Source organism: Cucurbita maxima, unplaced genomic scaffold (genome assembly GCF_002738345.1).
Source record: "Cucurbita maxima cultivar Rimu unplaced genomic scaffold, Cmax_1.0 Cma_Scf00022, whole genome shotgun sequence".
Taxonomy (NCBI): domain Eukaryota; kingdom Viridiplantae; phylum Streptophyta; class Magnoliopsida; order Cucurbitales; family Cucurbitaceae; genus Cucurbita; species Cucurbita maxima.
The window spans coordinates 1,944,205-1,968,465 of NW_019272038.1; the positions used below are offsets into that span (position 1 = coordinate 1,944,205).

At 36.8% G+C, this 24,261-nt stretch overlaps 4 protein-coding genes, 1 long non-coding RNA gene and 1 other non-coding gene across 6 annotated transcripts; 2 read left to right on the forward strand and 4 right to left on the reverse strand.

Annotated features, from left to right (window-relative positions):
• Positions 1-288: 288 nt before the first annotated feature.
• Positions 289-1,890, reverse strand: LOC111496265 (zinc finger protein CONSTANS-LIKE 4-like). Its single transcript, XM_023146648.1, has 2 exons — positions 1,022-1,890; positions 289-889 (listed from the first exon to the last, which is right to left on the reverse strand). Exons 1-2 carry the CDS (start codon positions 1,706-1,708, stop codon positions 575-577), a joined length of 1,002 nt encoding a protein of 333 aa, XP_023002416.1. The 5' UTR covers positions 1,709-1,890; the 3' UTR covers positions 289-574.
• Positions 1,891-3,036: 1,146 nt separating this feature from the next.
• Positions 3,037-3,673, reverse strand: LOC111496361 (protein GLUTAMINE DUMPER 1-like). Its single transcript, XM_023146781.1, has one exon. It carries the CDS (start codon positions 3,533-3,535, stop codon positions 3,149-3,151), a length of 387 nt encoding a protein of 128 aa, XP_023002549.1. The 5' UTR covers positions 3,536-3,673; the 3' UTR covers positions 3,037-3,148.
• A 6,106-nt stretch (positions 3,674-9,779) lies between these two features.
• On the forward strand, positions 9,780-15,606 carry LOC111496140 (glutamate receptor 2.1-like). Its single transcript, XM_023146452.1, has 5 exons — positions 9,780-10,087; positions 10,873-12,203; positions 13,264-13,576; positions 13,644-14,050; positions 14,906-15,606. Exons 1-5 carry the CDS (start codon positions 9,814-9,816, stop codon positions 15,311-15,313), a joined length of 2,733 nt encoding a protein of 910 aa, XP_023002220.1. The 5' UTR covers positions 9,780-9,813; the 3' UTR covers positions 15,314-15,606.
• Positions 15,590-21,835, reverse strand: LOC111496390. Its single transcript, XR_002720449.1, has 3 exons — positions 21,807-21,835; positions 16,250-16,256; positions 15,590-15,654 (listed from the first exon to the last, which is right to left on the reverse strand). It is a non-coding gene; the product is annotated as an uncharacterized LOC111496390 (long non-coding RNA).
• On the forward strand, positions 18,328-24,183 carry LOC111496137 (glutamate receptor 2.2-like). Its single transcript, XM_023146446.1, has 5 exons — positions 18,328-18,627; positions 19,808-21,129; positions 21,906-22,218; positions 22,304-22,710; positions 23,703-24,183. The coding sequence occupies exons 1-5, from the start codon at positions 18,330-18,332 to the stop codon at positions 24,105-24,107; spliced, it is 2,745 nt and encodes a 914-aa protein (XP_023002214.1). The 5' UTR covers positions 18,328-18,329; the 3' UTR covers positions 24,108-24,183.
• Positions 22,932-23,036, reverse strand: LOC111496659. The gene has a single exon (XR_002720500.1). It is a non-coding gene; the product is annotated as a U6 spliceosomal RNA (small nuclear RNA).
• Positions 24,184-24,261: the final 78 nt, after the last annotated feature.

Genomic DNA, 24,261 nt, shown 5'->3' on the forward strand with positions numbered 1-24,261 from the left:
TTTATATTCTTTATAAAAGTGTAAAAATCATTCCTCATTTAAAAACGGTGAGGTTAATGGTGAAACATATCAGGTAAAAGTAGACAACATCTGCTAATTGGGTTTTTACACATGGCGAGGAAGCTAGGCCCCTAAGAAAATGGATTGTGAGATCCTACATTAATGGGAGAGAGAAGAATTAAGCATTGCTTATATGGGTGTAGAAAATTCTTCCGAAGTGTTTTAAAATCATGATGTAACGATTAAAGTGAATAATATCTACTATTTCCGTTAAAATTAAATAAAATATCCAAACCAAAGACGAAGCTAATTCAGCTCACCAATAAAGTTTCATAAAATGATAGACAAAATCCCAATATCTAAAATTAAAAATTAAGGAAAATTGGGATTTCGAAAACCTTTTTGACCAAACTCCCATAGATTTTCTTTACACAAAAAGAAAAAAGAAAAAAAAAAAGAGCTGTACTTGATCCAACGGTCAGATTTCGTTGATCAACTGCCCCAGCTATTTTTCTTCCTTCCTATTTACACGAACTATTTTTTAATTAATTATTATTTTATTAAATATTCAAACTTAGAACGACGGAACGACGCCGTATCCACTCACTCGGTCGGCTTCCAACTCGATGTCCGTCCGTTTGGCGAACCGTCCCTTGATTCGTGGTCTCTTCTCGGCGTAGGCCTTACGAGATGCGTATCGAATCGTCTTCTCGAACTTTCTGTTCTTCCTCTTCTCTCTGTACCTCAACACTCTCGCCTCTCGATCTGCCGGCGAGATTTGCAGCGGTGGAACAGTCGATTCCGTCGACGGTTTCGTGTACGGATTCGATATCTCCGTTATCGTATTCCCCTCCGGAACGACTCCGACCTCGATCGACGAGGATGATACCTGAAAGTCATGAAGAATAGGTGAGAGGTGAGATTCATGTTGTGGTTACATCAATTCATCTTATAGGTGCCGGATTTTGATTTTTGATGAGAAACTAATTGGACGAGGAATTTGAGAACTGCGATGACTTACACTGTGACTGATTGACTGAGGATTGTAACTGTACGGGAACGATTTGGCGCACGGGAAGTCGATGCCGAAGCTACGATCGTTCACCGATGAGAGATCGACGCCTTTGCTCTGAACCGGAACGACTCCATCGGCGGCGGAGCTGTTATGCTCTCGCACTTCTAATTTCGGATCTACGCGGTCGTAATCCAGATCTAGGTAAGGATCCATTTCTAGAAACTCTAACTTCCCCGAGTTCAGATCTGTATTTTCGATTGGCTTAGGGTTAGGGTTTGGAAGAAGCCAGGAAGCAGCTTCGGCCTCTTCGGCGGCGTCGGTGTTGACATCAGAGAAATAACGATCATCTAGGAAGTTGATTGCAGCGGCAGGCTTAACGGCGAGAGAGTTGTCGGAGTTGGAAGAGTCGTAGAAAGGCGTGACAGGAACTCGCTCATGACGGCGAGCGAGGGGATTGGCAGAGTGGATATCGTGGTCGCAAGTGATGCAGAGAGCAGCAGCGTCGGCCTTGCAGGTAACATGTGCAGGAGCTTGCTCACAGACTTCACAAAGCCATACGCGCGCATGGCGGGAAGCAAGCTTGTTGGCTGCATGGACTTTGGAGTCGCAGCCAAGGCAAAGAAAGGCAGAGTCAGCTCGGCAGAAGAGAGTGGCAGCGGCCACCTTACAGGAATCACAAAGCTTCGAAGCCATACTTCAATGGCGGAAAACTGAAGAAAATGGTATGTAATCTCTCTCTCTCTCTCTCACAGCTCTATGCTATTCCTTTTGTTCATCATGCGCGTGAGAGTCTATCCTGTGGGACCAAGGAAATCAGCCATGGACGAATGGGAGAGAAACACGTGGGCGGGGCTTAGCCATAGAAACCAAAAGAATTTATCGCCTTGACTGAATGGGAAAATAAATAAATAAATACATAAATAATGGTAAAAAATACTTAATTTTCATTTAGTAACTAATTAATAAAACATTAACATAAACAACAAAAAGTGAATAATTGAAAGGCTTTTTCTAGGGACTTCTGTTGGGCCCAAACAACCGGCCCAAGCCTGGTTGTTCGTTGGTCATGGCCCATTTTTAATATAAAATGTTTGAACATGAACTTTAATTGTTGGGCTTCATTTTGTATGGGCTCAAGCCCACTTCTCACACTTAGCCCTTTTGAGAATTAGGTAGGTTTAAATATACTTTATTAATTTAATTTAAGATAATTCAAAATCGTTACTTTAGGGATAATAAAGAATAAGGTGATACGGCGTCGTTTCACCGTACGAACACTAGACTTTGACACGTGTCCCTCCTCCCCAACCCCCATATAATTTACAGGCATTTTCTTTGCTTTACTCTTTTTAATATTAATACCTTAAATAAAAAGGGAAAAAAAAAAAACGAAAAAAAGAAAAATACCCATTAATATCTAATTTCCTTATATAAAGAAATTGGAAGAATTTATCCAGTAGATATTAATATTATATACTTGACGTATCAAATTCCTTTTCTTTTTCTTTTAAATTATCTTCCAAACTATACTCAAAATTGAATAAATAGTAATTATAATGTTTGGGGATTGATGTTGTGGGGTCCATGTTTCTAAAAATATTTTATTATGTCCTTTTATTCATAACAAAAAAATTTCTTTTTTTTCTTTTTTTAAAAGGTAATTAGTAAACAGTAATACGAAAAAGGTGAATAATACTGAAATAAACTTTGATTAAATTACTAAATTAGAATTTAGTTCTATTATTTTAAAAATTAAAATTCCTTATTTGCGAGTATTTTATCCAATTTAATTTTAACATTTAAAATGATAAAAGATATTTACTTGTGTAAATATCCAATAAAATAAAAAGTGTTATTGCTTTTATTTTTAATAAAACTCCAAATTTATGGTAAATCCATATAATTTAATTTACAATAAATCTCAAAAAACTGACGTGGAATTAATTAATTAAATAATAATTTAAATATTTTTGTAGCTTAAACTCCAAACCACCTAATAAAAAGAAAGAATTTAAGGTAGATTAACAAAATTTAATTATTTCTCTTCTTAAATTTACATTCTCATTACACCCAAAAATTGGAAACTTTGGTTATATTAAAAAAAAAAAAAAAAAGATAATTATTAGTCCTAATTCAGTCAGCTTCGTCATCATCATTAGAATGGGAGTTGACGGAGGGAAAGTTGGGGGTCGCCGGCGTGGCCAAGAAACGGGGCGTTTGATCGCCGGCCATGATCACCAAAATCTTCTCTTCGTAAACCTTCGTTTCCGACAGTTCTTTGATTTTCTCGTCGTTTTGTTCATTATTTCCGCTCTCTAAATCTCTTTCTTCTCCTTGGGTTGACAATTTCCAGTACGAGCAGGCGAGGATCAGCAGCGCAAAGGCGATCAGACCCACCATCGCCGCCAGCCCGCCGAACAGATACGGCACCGGCGAGTGCCATGAAGTTCGCTGCCAGATTGTCTCTGTCTGTGGCGGCGCTGCGATGGCCGCGGAGGAGGAGGGGGAAATGTTTCTCATGTCGCCGGAAAATTGGATGGGTACTGACTTCTGGAGAGTGATGGATTTTGGGTGAAATTTTTAAGTGAGCGTCGAGAGTAGAACCGCCTCAATTATATTTATAGTGCGATGAAATCCCTGTTTTTTTTTAATTATTATTATTATTATTATTATATATTAAATTTAAATTTTAGTTTTTAATAATAAAATAAGTTTTTTATAATTAAGTTTGGCATTTATAAAAAAGATTTTTAAACTTTCAAAATTATTAAATTTGTTAAGAAGAAAGTTAAAAAATACTGTTAAACTAAATAATAATAATAAATATTTTTATCATTAGTTAATTTATGTAATGATCTACGTCGAGGATTTAGAGTAGAATTTAGAATCTGGATTCGACACTTGATGACCCTCACATTTTTCTACGACATGATCACGTTATTTATACATCACTTCTAACGTAAAGACTATTCCCATAGTCTTTCTAATATGGTTTATCTTCACTCACATACATCCTGTGAATATTTTACGTTTGAAAATGCTAGCGAAACGAGAGAGCTCCTCGTTTTTATTTAACGTTTTAAAATTTAATTTGGTATGAGACGAAAAAGAGAAATAAGAGAAGTAGAAAACGAAGAACGAAAAGAGAAGATCAAGAGAATATTCAAGAGAATAGAAATAAAAAGTCGAGTGACGGAATTGAAAATGAAATATATATATATAAACTATCGTCTATGTATCGCTGCTAATAACTTTTTAAAACTTTTCTTTTGTATGCTAACCGTATTAATACTAGTTTTGAAAGAACTCGATATTTATATATATATATATATATATATATAAATATCTTTGGTTGGAGAGGAGAACAAAACACTCCTTATAATAAAATATATTAAAAGTAATCCTCATAAATTTCAAATTTCAAAATTATAAAAATTTATAATTTAATTTTTATTTAATCTTATGAAAATTATGATAAGGATGACCGGAGACGTAGAATGCTGCCCGAATCTGACCGAAACTCAACCATAGTTTAATTTTGAAATTAAAGGAAATATATTCGTTACTATAGAACATTACATCACTACCCCTTCAAATCGTGTGACATTTTATTCACTTTTTCCACCTTGGATTACTAATTTAATATAAACTTTGGTCATATTAAAACCATTCCTTCTTATATTATTACAATTCCCATCATGTTTTTGGTTTTCTTTTTCTTTTACATTTCCTATTTTTTTTAATTATTTTAAATATTCTTGTAATTTTCAAGTTTCAAACCCGACATTTTCGTCCCGCTTTTAAGTCATGTCACTTGTCGTCTTGTCTTTTCTTATAAAGAATTACATCATATCATATCAATTTGTGTTAATGACAACTAGCTGTAAAGACGAGTATAATTTAGTGTTTACGAATATAACTATAGCTTTTTAAAGATAAAAGTCTAAAATGGTAGTTACTGTAACCGCTCAAGCTCGGTACTTGACTTTGATACCATTTGTAACAGCTCAAACCCATCACTAACAAATATCGGTCTCACGATCTTTAAAACAAATATGTTGGGGAGAGATTTTCACACCCTTATGAGACATGTTTCGTTACACTCTCGATCTCGCAATCCACCCTTCTTAGGGGCCCAGCGACCTTGTTGGCACACCACTCGGTGCCTAACTTTAATACCAATTGTAATAGCTCAAGTCCATCGCTTTGCTCGATGCTTGACTTTGATACCATTTGTAACTGCCCAAGCCAATTGCTAACATTGTATGTTTTTGCATGTTACGTATCATCGTTAGTCTCATGATTTTTAAAACACGTCTGTTAGGGAGAGGTATCCACACGCTTATAAGGAACAAAATTTTCACATGGAGGGTTATTCTCTGTACTAGTAAAGATCAGCATCAAAGGGTTTAGGGTTTAAGATTACGAATATTCTCGGTTAAACTTGTTTTATTGTAGCAACATCAAGGGTATTTTTGTAATAACTATCAAATATTTTAAGTACTTTTAACCATCGTATCTTCGAGATCACTCTCGACATATTCATATACCTCTCATTTACTCGATCGTTACTCATATTCTTATATGGTAATATTATCCTTTAAAACGTCTGTTCTTAATTGTATCATTATCTAATAACGTATGTATTAAGATAATTATTAATGAATTAATTCGCCTTTATTTTTCTTTTGTTTTATTTAAAGTTAGAATATGTTGAATTTTTTTTATGCTCCCATAAATTACTTTATATAAAATAAAGTTTCGAACTATTTATACAAGCTTGATTTGATGTACGTTTCGATGATCGTGAAATTTATTATTACTGTCATGGTCTATTTTAAAGATATTATAATTAATATTTATAAATAATTTGAATCTATGGAATATACAATTATATATATATATATATATTATTTTATGAAATTAATTTTAATTACATAAGGATGGGAAAATTTGTATTTTTTCTATTTATATTTTTCTTTTTTATTTTTGTTGAGATAATAAGTTTCTTTGTTTTTTTTTTTTTAAATTACAAATATTTTTAGTGAAATAGTTTATTTTTGAAAATTTGACCAATATTTAAAAATAGTTTCAAAAAGTGAAAATTAAAAAAAAAAAAAATAATAATAAAAGAGGGAAAAGTACAAATTGTACATATTGAAAAGAATAAATGAAGGTTAACAATTTGGGGAATATCAAAAGAAAAAGGTATAATTTTATGTAATTTATTTAAATAAAAAATATTATAAAATTAAAATTATTATAAAAATCTACACTAAAATATCTAATTTTTAATAACTATTTATGTTTTTTTGTATTTAAAATTCTATTTATAAACATTATCATATGTTTTTTAAAAATATTTTTAAAATTTTAAATAGGACGAAATTAATAAAAATATTTTTTATATTTATTTCAAAAATACCTTAAATTTTAGAAAATACTGTTCGAGTTTTCAAAAATTTTATTAATACTATAATTTTTTTAAAAAGTTCAAAAATACACTTACCACGTATGTCAATGCTAATTTTTAAAATTTTATAAATATTTTTTAAATATAATATTAACTATATATATATATATATATTTTAATATGGAAAGTTTTTTTTTTTCTTTTTTTTTTCCTAATCCAAGTTTGATTCTGAGCATTATGGTGTGATTAGCTTATCTCGCATTTTTCAAAGTGTTCGTAAACTCATTATTCGTAGAGTAGAGGTTGGTGTCAGAAGATCCTTGTGCCAGTGAAGATTATTTCTAGTGATCGAAAAATCTAAAATCTAAAAGCCACTGGTAGGGTCACGAGTATAATACCGCATCATATTCGAGATGGGCTGGGAGAACTCGTAGGAAGGTGGGACGACTCACTGAATTCACATCACAAATCACGACAACAAAAAATTACTTAAATCAATTAGTCGATGGTCTCGAACTTATAGCTTAGTTGAATTCAGTAGTTGTTCAAAAGGCGTGCAGGGATTTCTCCTTTAGTACACATTGGGCCCATCCAAGAGAGAACCAAGCTCCCTTTCTTTGATCTACCTTTCCAGGGTTCGGATATCCCCGCCCCTCTGAACCGGACGTACGATATATCAATTGGATAAATTTTATGGAGGACATGACATGATTGACATACATGTAAATTTAGATATTATTGGAGTCCACGTCTAGTTTGCGTTAGAGATGCTTCACGTATAAACTATAATATTATGACGAACACTTTTCACAAATTTATATTTTTGCATATATGCTCTCCGATCGTTAACCTAAATATTTTAAGCTACAAAAAGTCTCCATAAAATATTAAAAATAAGAGATAAAATAGAGTATTAAACGTCATGATGTCTTATGAGGTGAAACCCGTCGAGCCTACCTTGACCCAAAGAGGAGAAAAGAGTTTGGTGGACTATGAGGTCGAGTCGAGGTGTTGCTCTTACTATCTAAAGAAGATTACATTCTAACGAGTCGTACTTATCGATTCTTACTAGGGTGTACACGGGTTAGGTCAATTTTTTTTTTTTGGACCAATCCAAAATTTTAGGTTGGTATCACGAATGACCTAAATATGTTCACAACTCAACCCTCTACTTTCAAGTTAGGTTGTCGGGTTTTTTATTTTATTTTTTAATTAATTAAAAAAATCGTACTTATTTACAATACATATTAATTAATAACAAAAATCTTATAAAATTCAATACGTTGTACCATAACACTAAGATGTATTACAAACTTTAGGATTACATTATAAACCCTATTTTTGAGTTGGTTGGATTGACCCGACATGGAAACAGAAAGCATGTTACGGATCATTAGTTGCTCCTAGTGATACGGACTCAATCCGCTCCTATCCATCCTGAGTACCACAGCATGTCGAAAATATGGGGGACATACTGGACACAATCACTCCCTTGGTTGGGGTCGTCACACCACTCACATATGCAGATTGGAGAGGTTGGGTCGTTCCGCATTGAATACAACTAAGATCTTCTTTCATTCCTCTTATTCAATAAAAAATTCCTACGACCTGAACCGACTTTTAATTTTTCAAAAATTCAATCCAACCTAAATCGTAATTTTTTTTTACCGATAATATTTATTGATTAAACCAATTAATAAAATAAGAAAACATCACGTCATACCAACATAAATCAATATTATCAGTATGAAGAATAATAAAAATTCCATTTTAATTTAATAATTTCAAGAAGTGGAAAATAAAACCAGGATTATATGACGTAAATAATTTAAAAGGTTTTTATTTATTTATTTATTTAATAATTTCTCTTAAATTTAATTAATAAATTGTTCTTCAATCAACCAAGTGGCCAGTGGATTTTTATTTATTTTTAAATGATTTTAAAATTCATTTTATAGATGCTTTATTTATTTAATTCAAATTAAAAAATAAAATACTCACAGATATTCTCTTTTCTGCTATTTTTATTCTTTTTTTTTAAGGTCAAATTTAATTTATAATTAGAAATATTCCTTTTTGTATTTTCACTTTCTAATTTCTCTTCTATTATTCGCTTTCTTTAAAAATATGTATAATTATAACCCATCATTAATTTCCATCAACAAATTAAAAAAAAAAAATTAAAATATTATTAGATAAGATTAAGTTCAATTAATGGATAAGAGATCATAATAAATCGCGTTTATAAAAATTTATTAAAATTAAGTTTGAAAAAAAAAAGAATATTAATATGTTTTTTTAAACATTACGTCATACTTTAGAAGCATAAAAAATGATATTATTATTCTTCTTACTTACTTATAATAAAATTAATTATTTCTATTTATCAATTTTGTATGAAATGTGTTAGATGAAATGATAATGAGTTTATAATAAAAAAATACTATCTCGAGACCGGTTGAAAATCTCATATTCAAAGTGGACAGTATTATATTTATATTTATAATTTATATAGCAAAATTGCATTGCTTAAAGATCAAATTTAAAATGTCAACCACAAAGTTGACTTTTAATTTTATAAACTAAAAAAAGATAAGATAAGATTTTTTATTTATTTTTAGTTTCAAGTTGGATAATAAATAATAATTTAGTATATAAACTAGACACAAATTTCTCTAGACCCTATGAAAAAATTAATAAATAATACTTTTAAATTAAAAAAAATATTTTTACCCTTAGTTTTGGATAAAAAATACTTTTGAAATTAAAAAAAAAAATTATTAACACCCTTCAACTATTTTTAAAAATATTTAAAAAATGTATTTATTGTCCGTACTATGTTTAACAGATACTCATGAAATTTTAAAAGTAATATCAACCCTCTTTATTTTCATTAAAAAAAATTTGCTATCTATATATGGACGAAAATTGTCTATTAGTACCTCATAGATTATTTTCGAACTTTTTAATGTTACTTTTGAAAGTCTACGATTATTTTTCAAAACGTGGCACAAACTATAAATGTATTTTTGAATCTTAAAAAACAAGACATTTTTTGAAACATTTTTGAAACAAAAAATCATTGTTTTTATTTAAAACTAACCGTAAATATATTTTTAAACTATATTTTTTAGATTTTTTTTAATAAAAATTTGGAGTATTATTGGAAATTTTATTATTTTGATTATTTTTTTGAGGTGGAAGACATTGACTTCATTTAAACATAGATTATTAGCAACTAATTGAGCAACTAGACTTAATCAAAACATAGTCGTTATCAATCATTCTTAATACAAATCTAATAAATAAAGATCCAATCATTGGTCTTGACAAGAACAAGTTCCACTTAAAAGAGGTTTTTAGCAGAGATTAATGAAACTAAACCATGAGGAGAAGAAAGGGTGTGAAATTAGGCGGTTTGTGGGTCTTGTTCATGGTCTTGGCGGCGGCGATGGCGGCGGAGGAGGAGGAGAAGACGGCGGCGGCAGTGGAAGTGAAGGTGGGCGTGGTTTTGAATCCTAATGCTTTTGGGAAGATGGGTATGGCCTGCATCTCAATGGCTCTCTCAGATTTCTATGCTTCTCGGAGTCATTACAGAACCAGAGTGATTCTCAAGACCGTGGATTCTAATGGCACTGTCGTTGATGCAGCCGCTGCAGGTTCTTTCTTTACTTATGAATAACGACTCTCCACAATGGTATTATATTGTCTACGGTTCCTTAGATTAGTCGATGTGGGACCCTCTCCAAACAATCCTTCCCTCGAAGAAAGTATACCATAAAGTCTCTTCTGAGTCCTATGAAGCCCTCGAACAGCCTCCCCTAATCGAGGCTCGACTCTTTCTTTGGAGTCCTCGAACAAAGTATACCCTTTGTTTGGTACTTAGAGTCACTTTTGACTACACCTTCGAGGCTCCATAATGTCTCTCTTGAGACCTATGGAGCCCTCGAATAGCCTCCCCTAATCAAGGCTCGACTCCTTTTTTGGAGTCGTCGAACAAAGTACACCCTTTGTTCGACACTTGAGTCACTTTTGACTATACCTTTGAGGCTCTATAATGCCTCACTTGAGATCTATGAAACCCTCGAACAGCCTCCCCTAATCAAGACTCGACTCATTCTCTAGAGTCCTCGAACAAAGTACATCATTTGTTCAACACACCTTCGAGGCCCACAATTTCTTTGTTCGACATTTGAGGATTATATTGACATGGCTAAGTTAAAGACATGACTCTGATACCATGTTAGAAATAACGACTCTCCACAATGGTATGATATTATCCACTTTGAGCATAAGCTCTCGTGGCTTTGCTTTAGGCTTCTCAAAAAACCTCGTACCAATGGAAATAGTATTCCTTATTTATAAACTAATGATCTTCCTCTTAATTAGTTGAAACGGTTCCTTTCAATAACCCTCAACAATTTGATCACCTTTTTACTTTCAGCTCTAGATTTAATAAAGAAAGAGGAAGTTCAAGCCATAATAGGCCCAAAAACCTCGATGCAAGCCAGCTTCGTGATCGACGTCGGAGCCAAAGCACATGTACCCATCATCTCATTTTCCGCCACACGACCATCCCTAACATCCCACCGCAGTTCATTTTTCTTCCGAGCAGCCCAAGACGACGCTTCTCAAGTTAAAGCAATTGGTTCCATTGTAAAAGCCTTCAAATGGCGACGAGTCGTCCCAATCTACGTCGACGACATGTTCGGCGACGGCATCATCCCATACCTAATTGACGCCCTACAAAACGTCAACGCACACGTACCTTACCAAAGCATCATATCACCTACCGCCACCGACGACCAAATCATCGGAGAACTTTACAAGCTCATGACCATGCAAACAAGAGTGTTTGTAGTACACATGTTACATGGCCTCGCCTCACGCATATTCATTAAAGCCAAACAAATTGGAATGTTGAATAAAGGGTATGTTTGGATTGTTACAAATAGTATCACAAACGAGCTTGATTCAATAAATCATTCGATTGAATCAATGCAAGGAGTTATTGGAATAAAAACTTACGTCCCAAGAACTCAAAAGCTTGAAGCTTTTGAAGATTCATGGCAGAAGAGATTTGTAAAGTATTATCCAACAATCGAACACATCCCGGAGCTTGACGTGTTCGGATTATGGGCTTATGATGCGGCTTGGGCGTTGAACATCGCCGTGGAAGAGGCCGGCATTGACAGCCTTCGATATAGCCCGGCGAATGTCAAGGTGTTGAAAATGAACTCATCCAACTATTTACACAATTTGGGTGTAAATCAAAATGGTGTAAGGCTTCGTGATCGGCTCTCAAATGTTACGTTTGATGGGTTGGCCGGAAAATTTGTGCTTAGAAATGGGCAATTGGAGTCGGCGGTTTTTGAGATAGTGAATGTTATAGGTAATGGGAGGAGAAATGTGGGGTTTTGGTCGCCGGAGAGTGGGCTGACGAGGACGTTGGAGGGTTTGGGAGGAGGAGGTGGGTTGAAATCAGTTATTTGGCCGGGAGATCCTGGCCACCGGCCAAAAGGGTGGGAGGTTTCGACGGCGGAGAGGAAGTTGAGAGTGGTGGTTCCGGTGAAGGATGGGTTTTGGGAGTTTGTGAGTATAGTTCATGATGCTAAGACGAATACAACGAAAGTGAGTGGGTATTGTATTGAAGTATTCAAAGCTGTTGTTGAAGCGTTGCCTTATGCCGTTGGTTATGAGCTCATTCCCTTTCATAAAACCGCTGCGGAGCCTGGTGGTACCTATAATGACTTGGTTTATCAGATCTACCTTGGGGTTAGTATTATATATATCATTTTTAATTTGTTGCTATCGTTTTTAATGCGTAGCAGATATTGTCTTCTTTGAGCTTTTCATTAGAGTTTTTCCATAAAGGTTTAAAACGCGTATACTAAGGAGAGGTTTTTACACCCTTATAAAGAATGTTTCGTTCTTTCGTACAATGATGTGAACCCCTCTTGGGGGTCAACGTTCTCGCTGGCACACTGATTAGTGTTTGTCTTTGATACCATTTGTAATAACCTAAGTTCACTGTTAGCAGATATTGTTCGTTTTAGTTCGTTACGTATCGTACGTTAACATTATGATTTTAAAACGCGTCTCTTAGAGAGAGGTTTCACTCTAGGAGACGCATTTTAAAAAACCTTGAGGGGAAACTCAAAAGGGGAAAACAAAAAATGAACAATATCGGCTAGCAGTGGAATTGAGTCATTACAAATGATATCATAGCCCGTCACCAAATGGTGTGCCAGCGACGACACTGGCTCTCAAGGGGGTGGATTACGAGATAACATTCCTTATAAGGTTATGAAAACCTCTCACTAGCAAACCCGTTTTAAAATCTTGAAGAGAAGCCCGAAAGGAAAAGCTCAAATAGAACAATATCGGTTAGCGATAAGATTAGACCATTACAAATGGTATTAGAGTAGACACTAGATGGTGTGACAACGTTGTCGCAAGCCCCAAAGGGGTGGATTATGAGATAACATTCCTTACAAAAGTACGAGAACCTCTCCCTACTGACCCATTTTAAAATCTTGAGGGAAAGTTCAAAAGAAAAAGTCGAAAGAGAACAATATCTGCTATCGATGGGATTAGACCATTACAAATGGTATCAGAGCCCGTCACAGTATGATGTGCCAGCAACGACGCTGACCCCCAAGAGAGTGAACTGTGAGAAAATTTCTTACAAGGGTATCTAGAACATTTCCCTAGCAGATGTGTTATATAATCGTAAAGAACTCGGAAAAGAAAGTCTAAAGAGGACAATATCTATGACAGTGATTTTTTTTAAAACTCACATTTTGATCATTATCTGATCTTGGATGATGATCAGAACTTCGATGCATTGGTGGGCGACCTAACAATCCGAGCAAACAGGTCAAAATACATCGACTACACATTACCCTTTGCAGAATCCGGGGTATCACTAGTGGTACCAATAAAGAGCGTGAAGAACACCAACGCATGGGTATTCATACAGCCACTAAAAGGGCGCCTATGGTCCCTCACAGGCGGCTTCTTCCTCATCATGGCACTCGTCGTATGGGTCCTCGAGCACCGCATCAACGAAGACTTCCGCGGCCACCCATTGAACCAAATCTGCACCAGCCTTTGGTACTCATTCTCCACCATGGTCTTCGCCCATCGTACGTACCCTTAACCCCACCACTCTCCAACAACGAACACGTTCTAACCAATATCATGAACTTTCAGGGGAGATTACGTTCAATAACTGGACAAGATTCGTGGTGATTATATGGCTGTTTGTGGTTCTGATCATTACACAAAGCTACACTGCTAGTTTGGCCTCGTATTTGACGGTTCAAGAATTTAAACCGGCTGTGACGGATATCCATCAGCTGCAAAGGAATGGGGAGTTCGTTGGGCATAAAGTTGGGTCTTTTATTCGGGAGATTCTTAAGTCATTGGAGTTTGATGAATCCCAGCTTAGAACTTACCGTACTGCTGAAGAATTGCATGAACTTTTATCTAAAGGAAGCTCTAATGGGGGAATTTCGGCCGCCATGGATGAAATTCCTTATATCAAGCTGTTTCTGGCTAAGTATTGCTCGCAATATACTACTACAGAACCTACTTATAAAGCTGATGGCTTTGGTTTTGTAAGTTCCTTCTAAAGCTCGTGGTTTTGTAATTTATTTCAGTTTCTGGTGAAGATTGTTGGGAGGGAGTCCGAGATTTGCTGGGTTTATAAGTAAGGAATAGATCTCCATTGGTATGAGGTCTTTTGGAGAAGCCTAAAGTAAAACCACGAGAGCTTATGCTCAAAGTGGACAATATCATACCATTGTGGAGAGTCGTGGTTCCCAACATGGTATTAGAGTTATGTCCTTGTTTATACCTAACATGGTATTAGAATCATGTTGTTAACTTAGTCATGTGAATAGAATCCTTAAATATGGAACAAAGAAGTTGTGAATCTTGAAGGTGTAGTGAAAAGTAGCCTGAGTGTCGAACAACGGGTGTACTTTGTTCGAGGAGTCTAGAGAATGAGTCGAGTCTAGATTAAGTGAAGGCTGTTCGAGGGTTTTATAGGTTTTAGGGGAGGCTCTATAGTATAGTTTGTTCGAAGGGAGGATTGTTGGGAGGGAGTCCCACATTGGTTAATCTCGATTAATGGGAGGTTTTTCGAGGGCTCCATGGGCCTCAAGGAAGGCTCTATAGTACTTTGTTTGAGGGGAGGATTGTTGGGAGGGAGTCCCACATTGACTAATTTAAGGAACGATCATGAGTTTATAAGTAAGGAATACTTGATCATGAGTTTACAAATCAAGTGTCAAACAAAGGGGTACTTCGTTCAAGGACTCTAGAGAAGGACTTGAGTCTTGATTAAGAAGAGATTGTTCGAGGGCTCCACAGGCCAGACGAGACATTTAGAAACTTATGCTCAAAGTGGACAATATCATATGATACCATTGTGAATAGTCGTGGTTCCTAACAATACTTCTTTTCTACAGGGCTTCCCAATAGGTTCGGCGTTAGCTTCAGACATCTCGAGAGCGATCTTGGAGGTGACAGAGAGCGACAGAATGAGAGAGATCGAGAATGCATGGTTCAAAAAAGTGAGAGAATGTTCGGTTTCTGAAGCCTCTCAATTGTCTTCGACACGTTTGAGCGTCGACAGTTTTTGGGCACTTTTCGTGATCGTGGCAGGTGTTTCTGCAGTTTGTATCATTTGTTATATCGTCAAATTTCTGTACGACGAGCGAGGCCTATGGTGGTATACAAATGCTCCAAAGCGGCAAAGATTCCACCAAGTGGGGCGCAAGTTCATGGATAGAGATGCAAGAGCTTACCGGCTGCAACGAAGGGCATTTAGAAATGGTATTCGTGTTCATCCGGATCATCACCCTCCAGCTAATTGAAACAGATCGCTTGGTGGGGTTTATGACACTTTTTGTTTTCATAACCTTTGTATTTACTTTTGATAAACCCTCGTGAATTTGCTCGTAATATACCAATAACGTGCACTTTTCTTACTTTCGAAGAACAATGGATATATGTTTTGTTATCGGGAGAGATTCTTTTCCCTGACATTGTTGTTCCGGGAGAAATGTCAGATGCTCTTCTCCCTTTGTTAATGTGCGATTTTTGCTCTTCCTCTACTGAGTTGGAAGAGCATTTTCTGTTAGGATTGTTAGATGAACACGACTCTACACAATGGTATGATATTGTCCACTTTGACCATAAGCTCTCATGGCTTTCCCTTTAGTTTCCCAAAATGCCTCATACTAATGAAGAGAGTATTATTTGATTATAAACCCTCGATGTGGGACTTTCATCATCCAACACCTCCTCTCGAACAAAGTACGTCTCCCCTTAATCGAGACTTGACTCCTTTTCTTTTGGAGTCCTTTGTTCGACATTTGAGGATTTAGCAATCTATTGACACGACTAAGTTTAGGACATGACTTTGATACCATGTTAGACGAACACGACCCTCTACAATGGTATGATATTGTCCACTTTGAGCATAAGCTCTCATGACTTTGCTCTGGGTTTCCCCAAAATGACTCATACCAATGGAGAGAGTCTTATTTGATTATAAACCCCCGATGTGAGATTTTCATCATCCAACACCTCCCCTCAAACAAAGTACGTCTCCCCTTAATCGAGGCTCTACTCCTTTGGAGTCTTAGTCATTTTTTACTAACTTCGAAGAGACTCGACTCCTTTTCTTTTGGAGTCCTTTGTTCGACATTTGAGGATTTACCAATCTATTGACACGACTAAGTTTAGGGCATGACTATGATACCATGTTAGACGAACACGACTCTCTACAATCGTATGATATTGTCCACTTTGAGCCTAAGCTCTCATATCTTTCCTTTGGGCTCCCAAAAGGCATCCGACTGGAGAGAGTATTTTTTTGAATTTTTATTTTTTTAAAAAATAAAACATCAGTTCTTAAAACATCTATTTATTTACTTTCAATTATTTAATTAAGATTTATAATTTAATTTTATAAATATTTTAAAAATTACATTAAATTATTTTTTAAGAAGGGTCGGATAATAAATATTCAAAATATATATATATATAATTGTATTATAAGTAAAAATATATATTTTACCGTTTCATTACAACCCAACCTAACCCAACACAAATTATACAGGTTGGGCTGTGTTAATTAAGTTTTTCGAGTTATTGAATTTTTTTAACACGACTATTGTTTTTGGGATAATCGATGTTTAAACAATTTTAACACGTGCGCCCAATAATTTTTTTAATTAAAAGAAATTAAGAAGAATAAATTAGAGGCTAAAATCCACTTGTGGGGATAATTTGAGGCTGAAAAGACTATTATTATTCCTTAAGGAAAATGATAATGACTAATCTAAATAATTAATTACAGCAAATCATAAGGAGAAGGATGATAATGACAAGACTTGCCAAGTTGGTGAGTTTATATAGGAAATGGTCAAAGAATTTTAAGCCTTTTTTTTTTTTAATGTACAAATAAATACCTTAAAGAAAATATGAATAAATAACTTAATATTGAAACCTATAGATACAACCTTTTTTTCCATCTACTACTTGCTCCAACAACCAACCAAAACTCCCAAACCCACTTGGATCCAACCAAAATGATGTTTTTTTTAATAAAATGTTGACTTTTGATCTTATAATTAAAAAAACTTTTATTTTTAGTCGAATAATAATTTGTATATACATTAAATATGAATTCCTCGTTGTGAGATACCACGTCGGTTAGACATGGGAACACAACATTTGTTACAAGAGTGAAAACCTCTCCGTAATAGATGTGTTCTGTGATGTCTCACATTGGTTGGAGAGGAGAACAAATTACCCTTTATAAGTGTGTGGAAACCTTCCCCTAGCAAACGCGTTTTAAAGCCTTGAGGGGAAGTTCGAAAGGAAAAGCCCAAAAAGGACAATATTTGCTAGCGTGGATCTGGGCGTTACATGTTCCAAAATCGTGAGGTTGACAACGATATGTAACAAACCAAAGTGGATGATAACTGATAGCAGTGGGCTTGGGTTGTTACAGAACTAGAAATTGAGTGATGTGCTAGCGAGGACTTTGGGTCCTTTAAGAGGGGTGGAATGTAAGATTCGACATTGGTTTGAGAGGGGAACAAAGCATTCTTTATCTCTAACAGGGTGTGGAAACTTATCCCTAACATACGTGTTTTAAAACCGTGAGGCTGACGACAATACGTACATTATACTCGTGAACTCTAGATCAAACCCTTCTATGATGTCATTTCCCTTTGATTTTATTGATGATATCAAAATTCTAAGGTATTTAGGGTTTTATGACCTAAGAAAGCATACTGATCAACAAAAGCGTTGGTGAGGCACATCATGAGAAATAGAGATTTGGTGGAGTTAGGGGCAGAGACGGAGACGAAAAATATAATCTCTATTCCCGTCCCTGTTTAGCTAACGAGGAGAAATCTTTCTATTTTCCATTTAAACAGGGATTCTCCATCTCATTCAAAGTGGATCCTCAACCCGTGGATTAAATAAACATCTTATCTAAACTACGAGTATAAGCTTGGTCAGCCAATCATATAATAGGGTTTGACTAATTATTATGGTTATTATTTTGAGTATCATCCTTAATTGGCAAGTTGAGCAAGTAGGCTTTAATCAAACTAAAATCATTCTTTGTTCTTGATAAAATAATGAACAAAGAACAAGTCATTGCCTTGGACAGCCAAAATCTTTGGTTCCCATGATTGGATATCTCTTCCTCATATCTGATATCAATATCAAATTCAAATTCTTGTCAAGTCATGCACCCAACTCCCAACCACCATTAAATTAACAAAACTTTGGTCATATTAATCAAAGTAGTTGATTCAAATTCAGCCAAATAATAACAAGTCAAGCTAGCCATTTATCTAAAGCTTAATGATGAGGAGAGGAAAGGGTTTGAGAGGTGGTTTTGGGGTGGTGGTGATCGTTGTTTTTCTTAACATGTTAGTCACGGTGGCGACCACCGAGATGGCGGCGGAGGAGGAGGCGGCCGGAAAAGTGAAAGTGAAGGTGGGTGTGGTTTTGGATTTGAATCTTGTTGTTGGGCAGATGGGGTTGAGCTGTGTTTCAATGGCTCTAGCTGATTTGTATTCTTCTCGGAGTTATTACAAGACTAGAGTGACTCTCAGCACCATTGACTCCAATGACACCGTTGTTGATGCAGCTGCTGCAGGTTCCCTCTCATCTTTTATATATTAGTTCATCTTTTCGTCTGTAACAGTCCAATTCTATTTTCCTACGTCGATTTTAGAAAGAGAACTAAGTATTCTTTATAAGTGTGTGGAAACCTCTCATTAACCGACTCATTTTAAAAACTTTTTAAAAACTTTGAAAGCAAGTCCAATGAGGACAATATCAGCGAGTAGTGGACTTAAGCTGTTACACCAAGCTTACCGTTACTAGATATTGTCCGTTTTAGCTTGTTACTTATTGCGGTCAACCTAAATGCATTTAGTAATGAGAGGTTTTCACACGCTTCTAGTAAATGTTTTGTTTCCCTCTCCAACCGACATGACATCGATGACACACAACTCGATGTCTGATTTTGATACCAAGAGGGTGGATTGTGAAATTCGATGGAGAGGGAAACAAAACCTTTTTATAAGGGTGTGAAAACCTCTTCCTAACAGTCATCTTTTAAAAAACTTTGGAGAAAGTCAAAGGATGACAATATCTATTAGCACTAGGCTTGGGCAGTTACACCAAGCTTACCACTAGCAGATACTGTCTGTTTTAAAACACGTCTAGTAAGGAGGGGTTTTCACACCCTTCTAAAGAATGTTTCATTTCCCTCTCCAACCGACGAAAAGTAGCATACTAAAAACCATACCTATAAAAGACAAAGAAAACCTATTATTAGTAAAAGTAACCTACACTTTACCATACCTATAAAAGACAAAGAAAACCTATTATTAGTAATTCTCTATTACTACGAAAGATCTCATACTACACTCATACTATCAATAACTTATAACTACCAAATATAGCCACTTCGGATCTCACAATCCACCCATTTAGGGGCTAAACATCCCATTTCGTTCCCTCGAACGGATGTGAGATCTCACAATCCACCAACTTGAGGGCCAAACATCCTCATTGGCACATACAGCTCAATGTCTACACTAAGGGGGTGGATTGTGAGATCCCACATCCGTTAGAGACAGAAACCAAACTTTTCTTATAATGGTGTGGAAATCTCTCCATAATAGATACATTTTAAAAACACTGAGACTAACAACCATATATAACCGATCAAAATGAACAATATCTAGTAACAATGATGAACTGTTACATGATCGTGCATTTTCTTTTTCGGGAAAGATTTGATTGTTTGAAATTGCTCGAATTCTCAGCTTTAGATTTGATAAAGGAAGAGGAAGTACAAGCCATAATAGGCCCAACAAGCTCCATGCAAGCCAACTTCATAATCAACATAGGAGACAAAGCACAAGTACCCATCATCTCCTACTCCGCCACACGCCCATCCCTCACATCCCAACGCAGCTCCTTCTTCTTCCGCATCGCCCAAAACGATTCCTCTCAAGTCAAAGCCATCGGAGCCATAATCAAAGCTTTCAAATGGCGTCAAGTCATCCCCATCTACACCGACAACGAGTTCGGCAACGGCATAATCCCTTACCTCATCGACGCACTACAAGAAGCCGACACAGACGTGCCTTACCAAAGCCTCATCTCCCCGACAGCCACCGACACCCAAATCACCAACGAGCTACACAAATTAAAAAACATGCCGACAAGAGTGTTCGTAGTACACATGTTAACACGCCACGCTTCAAGATTCTTCATGAAAGTTCAAGAATTTGGAATGATGAATCGTGGGTATGTTTGGATTATCACTGATTCAATTGCAAATGAATTGGATTTAATTGAGCCATTAGCTTATGAAGCTTTCCAAGGTGTTGTTGGAATTAGAACTTATGTCCCAAGAACCAAAAGGCTTAACTTGTTGAAACGTGATTGGCGGAAGAGATTCCGGCGGTATTACCCAACCGTGGAGGATATTCCGGAGGTGGACGTTTACGGGTTATGGGCTTATGATGCCGCTTGGGCTTTGGCCACCGCCGTGGAACTCGCCGGCACCGACAACCTCCGATACACCGCCGCCAAATTGAACTCATCGAATTATTTATTTAACGTTGGGGTTAATCAAAATGGTCCGAGGTTGCGTGAGGCCTTGTCGGATGTCACGTTCATGGGGTTGGCTGGTGAATTTAGTCTCATAAACGGGCAATTGCAATCGACCCTTTTTGAGATTGTGAATGTTATTGGTAATGGGAGGAGAAATGTGGGATTTTGGTCGCCGGAGACTGGGTTGACGAGGAAGCTGGTTGATTCCGGCGGTGCGAAGGGGTTGCGGTCGATTATTTGGCCGGGGGAGCCGATTGTTACGCCGAAAGGGTGGGAGATTCCGACGAATGGGAAGAAGTTGAGAATTGGGGTTCCGGTGAAGGATGGATTTTGGGAGTTTGTGAAGCTGGTAAGAGATTTTGAAACGAATGTAACGATTGGTGTTGAAGGATATTGCATTGATGTGTTTAAGGCTGTGATTGAGAAGCTGCCTTATAAGGTTGATTATGAGTTTGTTCCTGCTGAGAAATCTAATTCTATCCCTGGTGGTAGCTACAATGAGTTCACTTATCAGCTCTTCCTTGGGGTAAGTATCATAAGATTAGGTTAACATGTTCGTGAATTGTTTGGAATCATGACCCTGTTGTCCATTTTGAGCGTAACTTCTTATGGCTTTACTTTTGGCTTCTCCAAAATCTCTCATACCATGATCAACGATTCTCTCCTCGAACAGTCTCTCCTTAATCAAGCCTCGACTACTTTTTTGGAACCCTCGAACAAAGTACACTCTTTGTCTCGAACAAAGTACACCATTGAGCCTCCCCTAAAGTCTATGGAGCCCTCGAACAACCTCCCTTTAATTGAAGCTCGACTCCTTCTCTAGAGCCCTTGAACAAAGTACACCCTTTGTCTCGAACAAAGTAAACCATAGAGCCTCCCATGAGGCCTATGGAGCCCTCGAACCAACCTCCCCTTAAATGAGGCTCGACTCCTTCTCTAGAGCCTTTGAACAAATTACACCCTTTGTTTCGAACAAAGTACATCATCCAGTCTCCCTTGAGGCCTATAAAGCCCTCAAACAGCCTCCCATAATCGAGGCTCAACTTCTTCTCTAGAGCCCTTGAACAAAATACACCATTTGTTCGACACTTGTGTCACTTTTGACTACACTTTCGAGGGTTGTTTGACATTTAAGGATTCTATTGACACAATACTATGATATTATCCACATTGAGTATAAGCTCTCATGACTTTGCTTTTGACTTCCTCAAAAGGTCTCACACCAATAGAGATAATCACTCCTCTCCCAACCATCCTTAACATAAATTAATTGTTAATAAGATGAATGCTATGAATGAACAGAAATTCGACGCTGTGGTGGGCGACATAACGATCCGGGCGAACAGGTCAACATACATAGACTACACATTACCATTCACAGCATCCGGAGTGGCCATGGTGGTGCCAATGAAGACCGAGAAGAACACCAATGCATGGGTGTTCTTAAAGCCACTAACATGGAAGCTATGGGCGCTCACAGCCGGCTTCTTCCTCTTCATAGCACTTGTTGTTTGGATCCTAGAACATAGAGTCAATGAAGAGTTCCGTGGATCTTCATTGGATCAAATCTGCACCAGCCTCTGGTACTCATTTTCAACCATGGTTTTTGCTCATAGTAAGCAATCTCTCCCCCTCAAGTTCTTCAGTTCATTCTGTTCTTGTTAATTTGTTAAGATTTTGAAGACTTTTGTTGATGTTAGGGGAGGTTACTTTGAACAATTGCACAAGACTTGTGGTGATACTATGGCTGTTTGTGGTTCTTATCATCACTCAAAGCTATACTGCAAGTTTGGCATCACTTTTGACAGTTCAAGAGCTGAAGCCCAGTGTGAATGATATCAATTTGCTTCTTAAAAATGGAGAGAACATTGGGTACCAAGGAGGGTCTTTTGTGTATGAAATTCTTAAGTCCTTGAAGTTTGATGATTCTCAGCTTAAAACTTATGAGTCTGCTGAAGAACTGCATGAACTTTTCGTTAAAGGAAGTATAAATGGTGGAATTTCTGCTGCGGTGGATGAAACTCCTTATATTAAAGTGTTTCTGGGTCAGTATTGCTCTCAATATACCACCACTGAACCCACCTTTAAAGCTGATGGCTTTGGCTTTGTAAGTTCATCTTTCTTACTGTAACCGCTAATATATCTCAGCTTTTACTTAAGATTTTTAAAACACGTCTGCTAAGGAGAGGTTTTTGCACCGTTCTTCTCTCCAACCGATGTGGGATCTCACAATCTACTCCCTTCGAGTTCCAACGTTCTTGCGAATACACCCCTTCGTATCCACCTCCTTTGAGGCTTAGCCTCCTCGCTCGTACATCACCCGGTGTCTAATTTTGATACTATTTCTGATTTGTGCATGTCATCTTTGCATAGGGGTCGTGTTAATCTTCTCTCTATCGTTCCAATTTTATTGAATGTCTCCATCGATTGGAGAGAGAGGAACAAAGCACGATTGTATCAGAGCCAAACATTGAGTAGGGTGCCAGCGAGACATTAAGCCTCCAAGTGGGGTGGATTGTGAGATCCCAAATCAGTTGAACAAGAGAACAAAACATCCTTTATTAGGGTGTAGATTGTATTAGAGGCCGAGAGCGGGCGGTGTGCCAGCTAAGATATTGGGCTTCCAAGGGGGTGGATTGTGAGATCCCACATCGGTTGAAAAGGAGAACAAAACATTCCTTATAAGGGTGTGAATTGTATTAGAGCCAGACATTGGGCGGTGTGCCAGTGAGAACGCAGGGCCTCCAAGTGGGGTGGCTTGTGAGATCCTACATCGGTTGAAGAGGAGAACGAAACATTTCTTATAAAGATGTGAATTGTATCAGAGCTAAACATTGAGTGGTGTGCGAGCGAGAATGTTGGGTCTCCAAGGGAGATGGATTGTGAGATCCCAATCGGTTGGAGAGCAAAACATTTCTTTTAAAGATGTGAAAACCTCTGTCTAGCAAAAGCCCAAAGAGAAAACGAGGACAATCTCTATTACACATGCATCATGTCCACCTAGCTAGACGAGGATAGAAAAAGGAAGTCTTTTCAATCTCTATTCTCAAAGTTAAATGAACCTCTCTAATCATGACCATCTTTCCATTTCTTTTTCAGGGATTTCCGATAGGTTCGCCTTTAGTACCGGATATCTCGAGAAAAATCTTGGAGGTGACGGAAGGCGAACGAATGAAAGAGATCGAAACCAAATGGTTCAAAAATGTGGAAGAATGTACAGCTTCAAAAGTGGCAGAATTATCTTCCACCCGCTTGAGCATCAACAGCTTCTGGGGACTTTTCCTCGTCACCGGCGTCGTTTCCCTCTCCTCCGTCGTTGCTTATATCGGCAAATTTCTCTACGACGAACAGCGCGTGTGGCAAAACAACGTCGAGCCTTCGATCTGGAGAGTATTCTGCGCGTTGACCCGCAAGTTCATGAAGAGAGATCCAACAGCTCACCCGCTAAGGCGAAGGGCATCCATGAATGATGTTCCTGTCTTAGCCAGAAGACGCAGTTTTTAGAGATTATCGTTGGTCTTTCATGTTATGGACATCATAGATATGTGTAGTTAATGATTCAAACATCAATAGAAGTTGAAATATTAAAAAAAAAAAAAAAAAAAAAGTTGAAACAAACATGTCTTGTCCTTCCAAAAAGTTTGGATCTTTGTTTTTT

Excerpts from the sequence above, each read along its gene's own strand:
- LOC111496265 (XM_023146648.1), bottom strand. The coding sequence starts at position 1,708 with ATGGCTTCGAAGCTTTGTGATTCCTGTAAGGTGGCCGCTGCCACTCTC. Across the intron at positions 890-1,021 it reads CTCAGTCAATCAGTCACAGT|GTATCATCCTCGTCGATCGA; the intron begins GTAAGTCATCGC and ends CATGACTTTCAG.
- LOC111496361 (XM_023146781.1), bottom strand. The coding sequence starts at position 3,535 with ATGAGAAACATTTCCCCCTCCTCCTCCGCGGCCATCGCAGCGCCGCCA.
- LOC111496140 (XM_023146452.1), top strand. The coding sequence starts at position 9,814 with ATGAGGAGAAGAAAGGGTGTGAAATTAGGCGGTTTGTGGGTCTTGTTC. Across the intron at positions 10,088-10,872 it reads CGTTGATGCAGCCGCTGCAG|CTCTAGATTTAATAAAGAAA; the intron begins GTTCTTTCTTTA and ends TTTTACTTTCAG. Across the intron at positions 14,051-14,905 it reads AAGCTGATGGCTTTGGTTTT|GGCTTCCCAATAGGTTCGGC; the intron begins GTAAGTTCCTTC and ends TCTTTTCTACAG.
- LOC111496137 (XM_023146446.1), top strand. The coding sequence starts at position 18,330 with ATGATGAGGAGAGGAAAGGGTTTGAGAGGTGGTTTTGGGGTGGTGGTG. Across the intron at positions 18,628-19,807 it reads TGTTGATGCAGCTGCTGCAG|CTTTAGATTTGATAAAGGAA; the intron begins GTTCCCTCTCAT and ends TCGAATTCTCAG. Across the intron at positions 22,219-22,303 it reads AACCATGGTTTTTGCTCATA|GGGAGGTTACTTTGAACAAT; the intron begins GTAAGCAATCTC and ends TGTTGATGTTAG.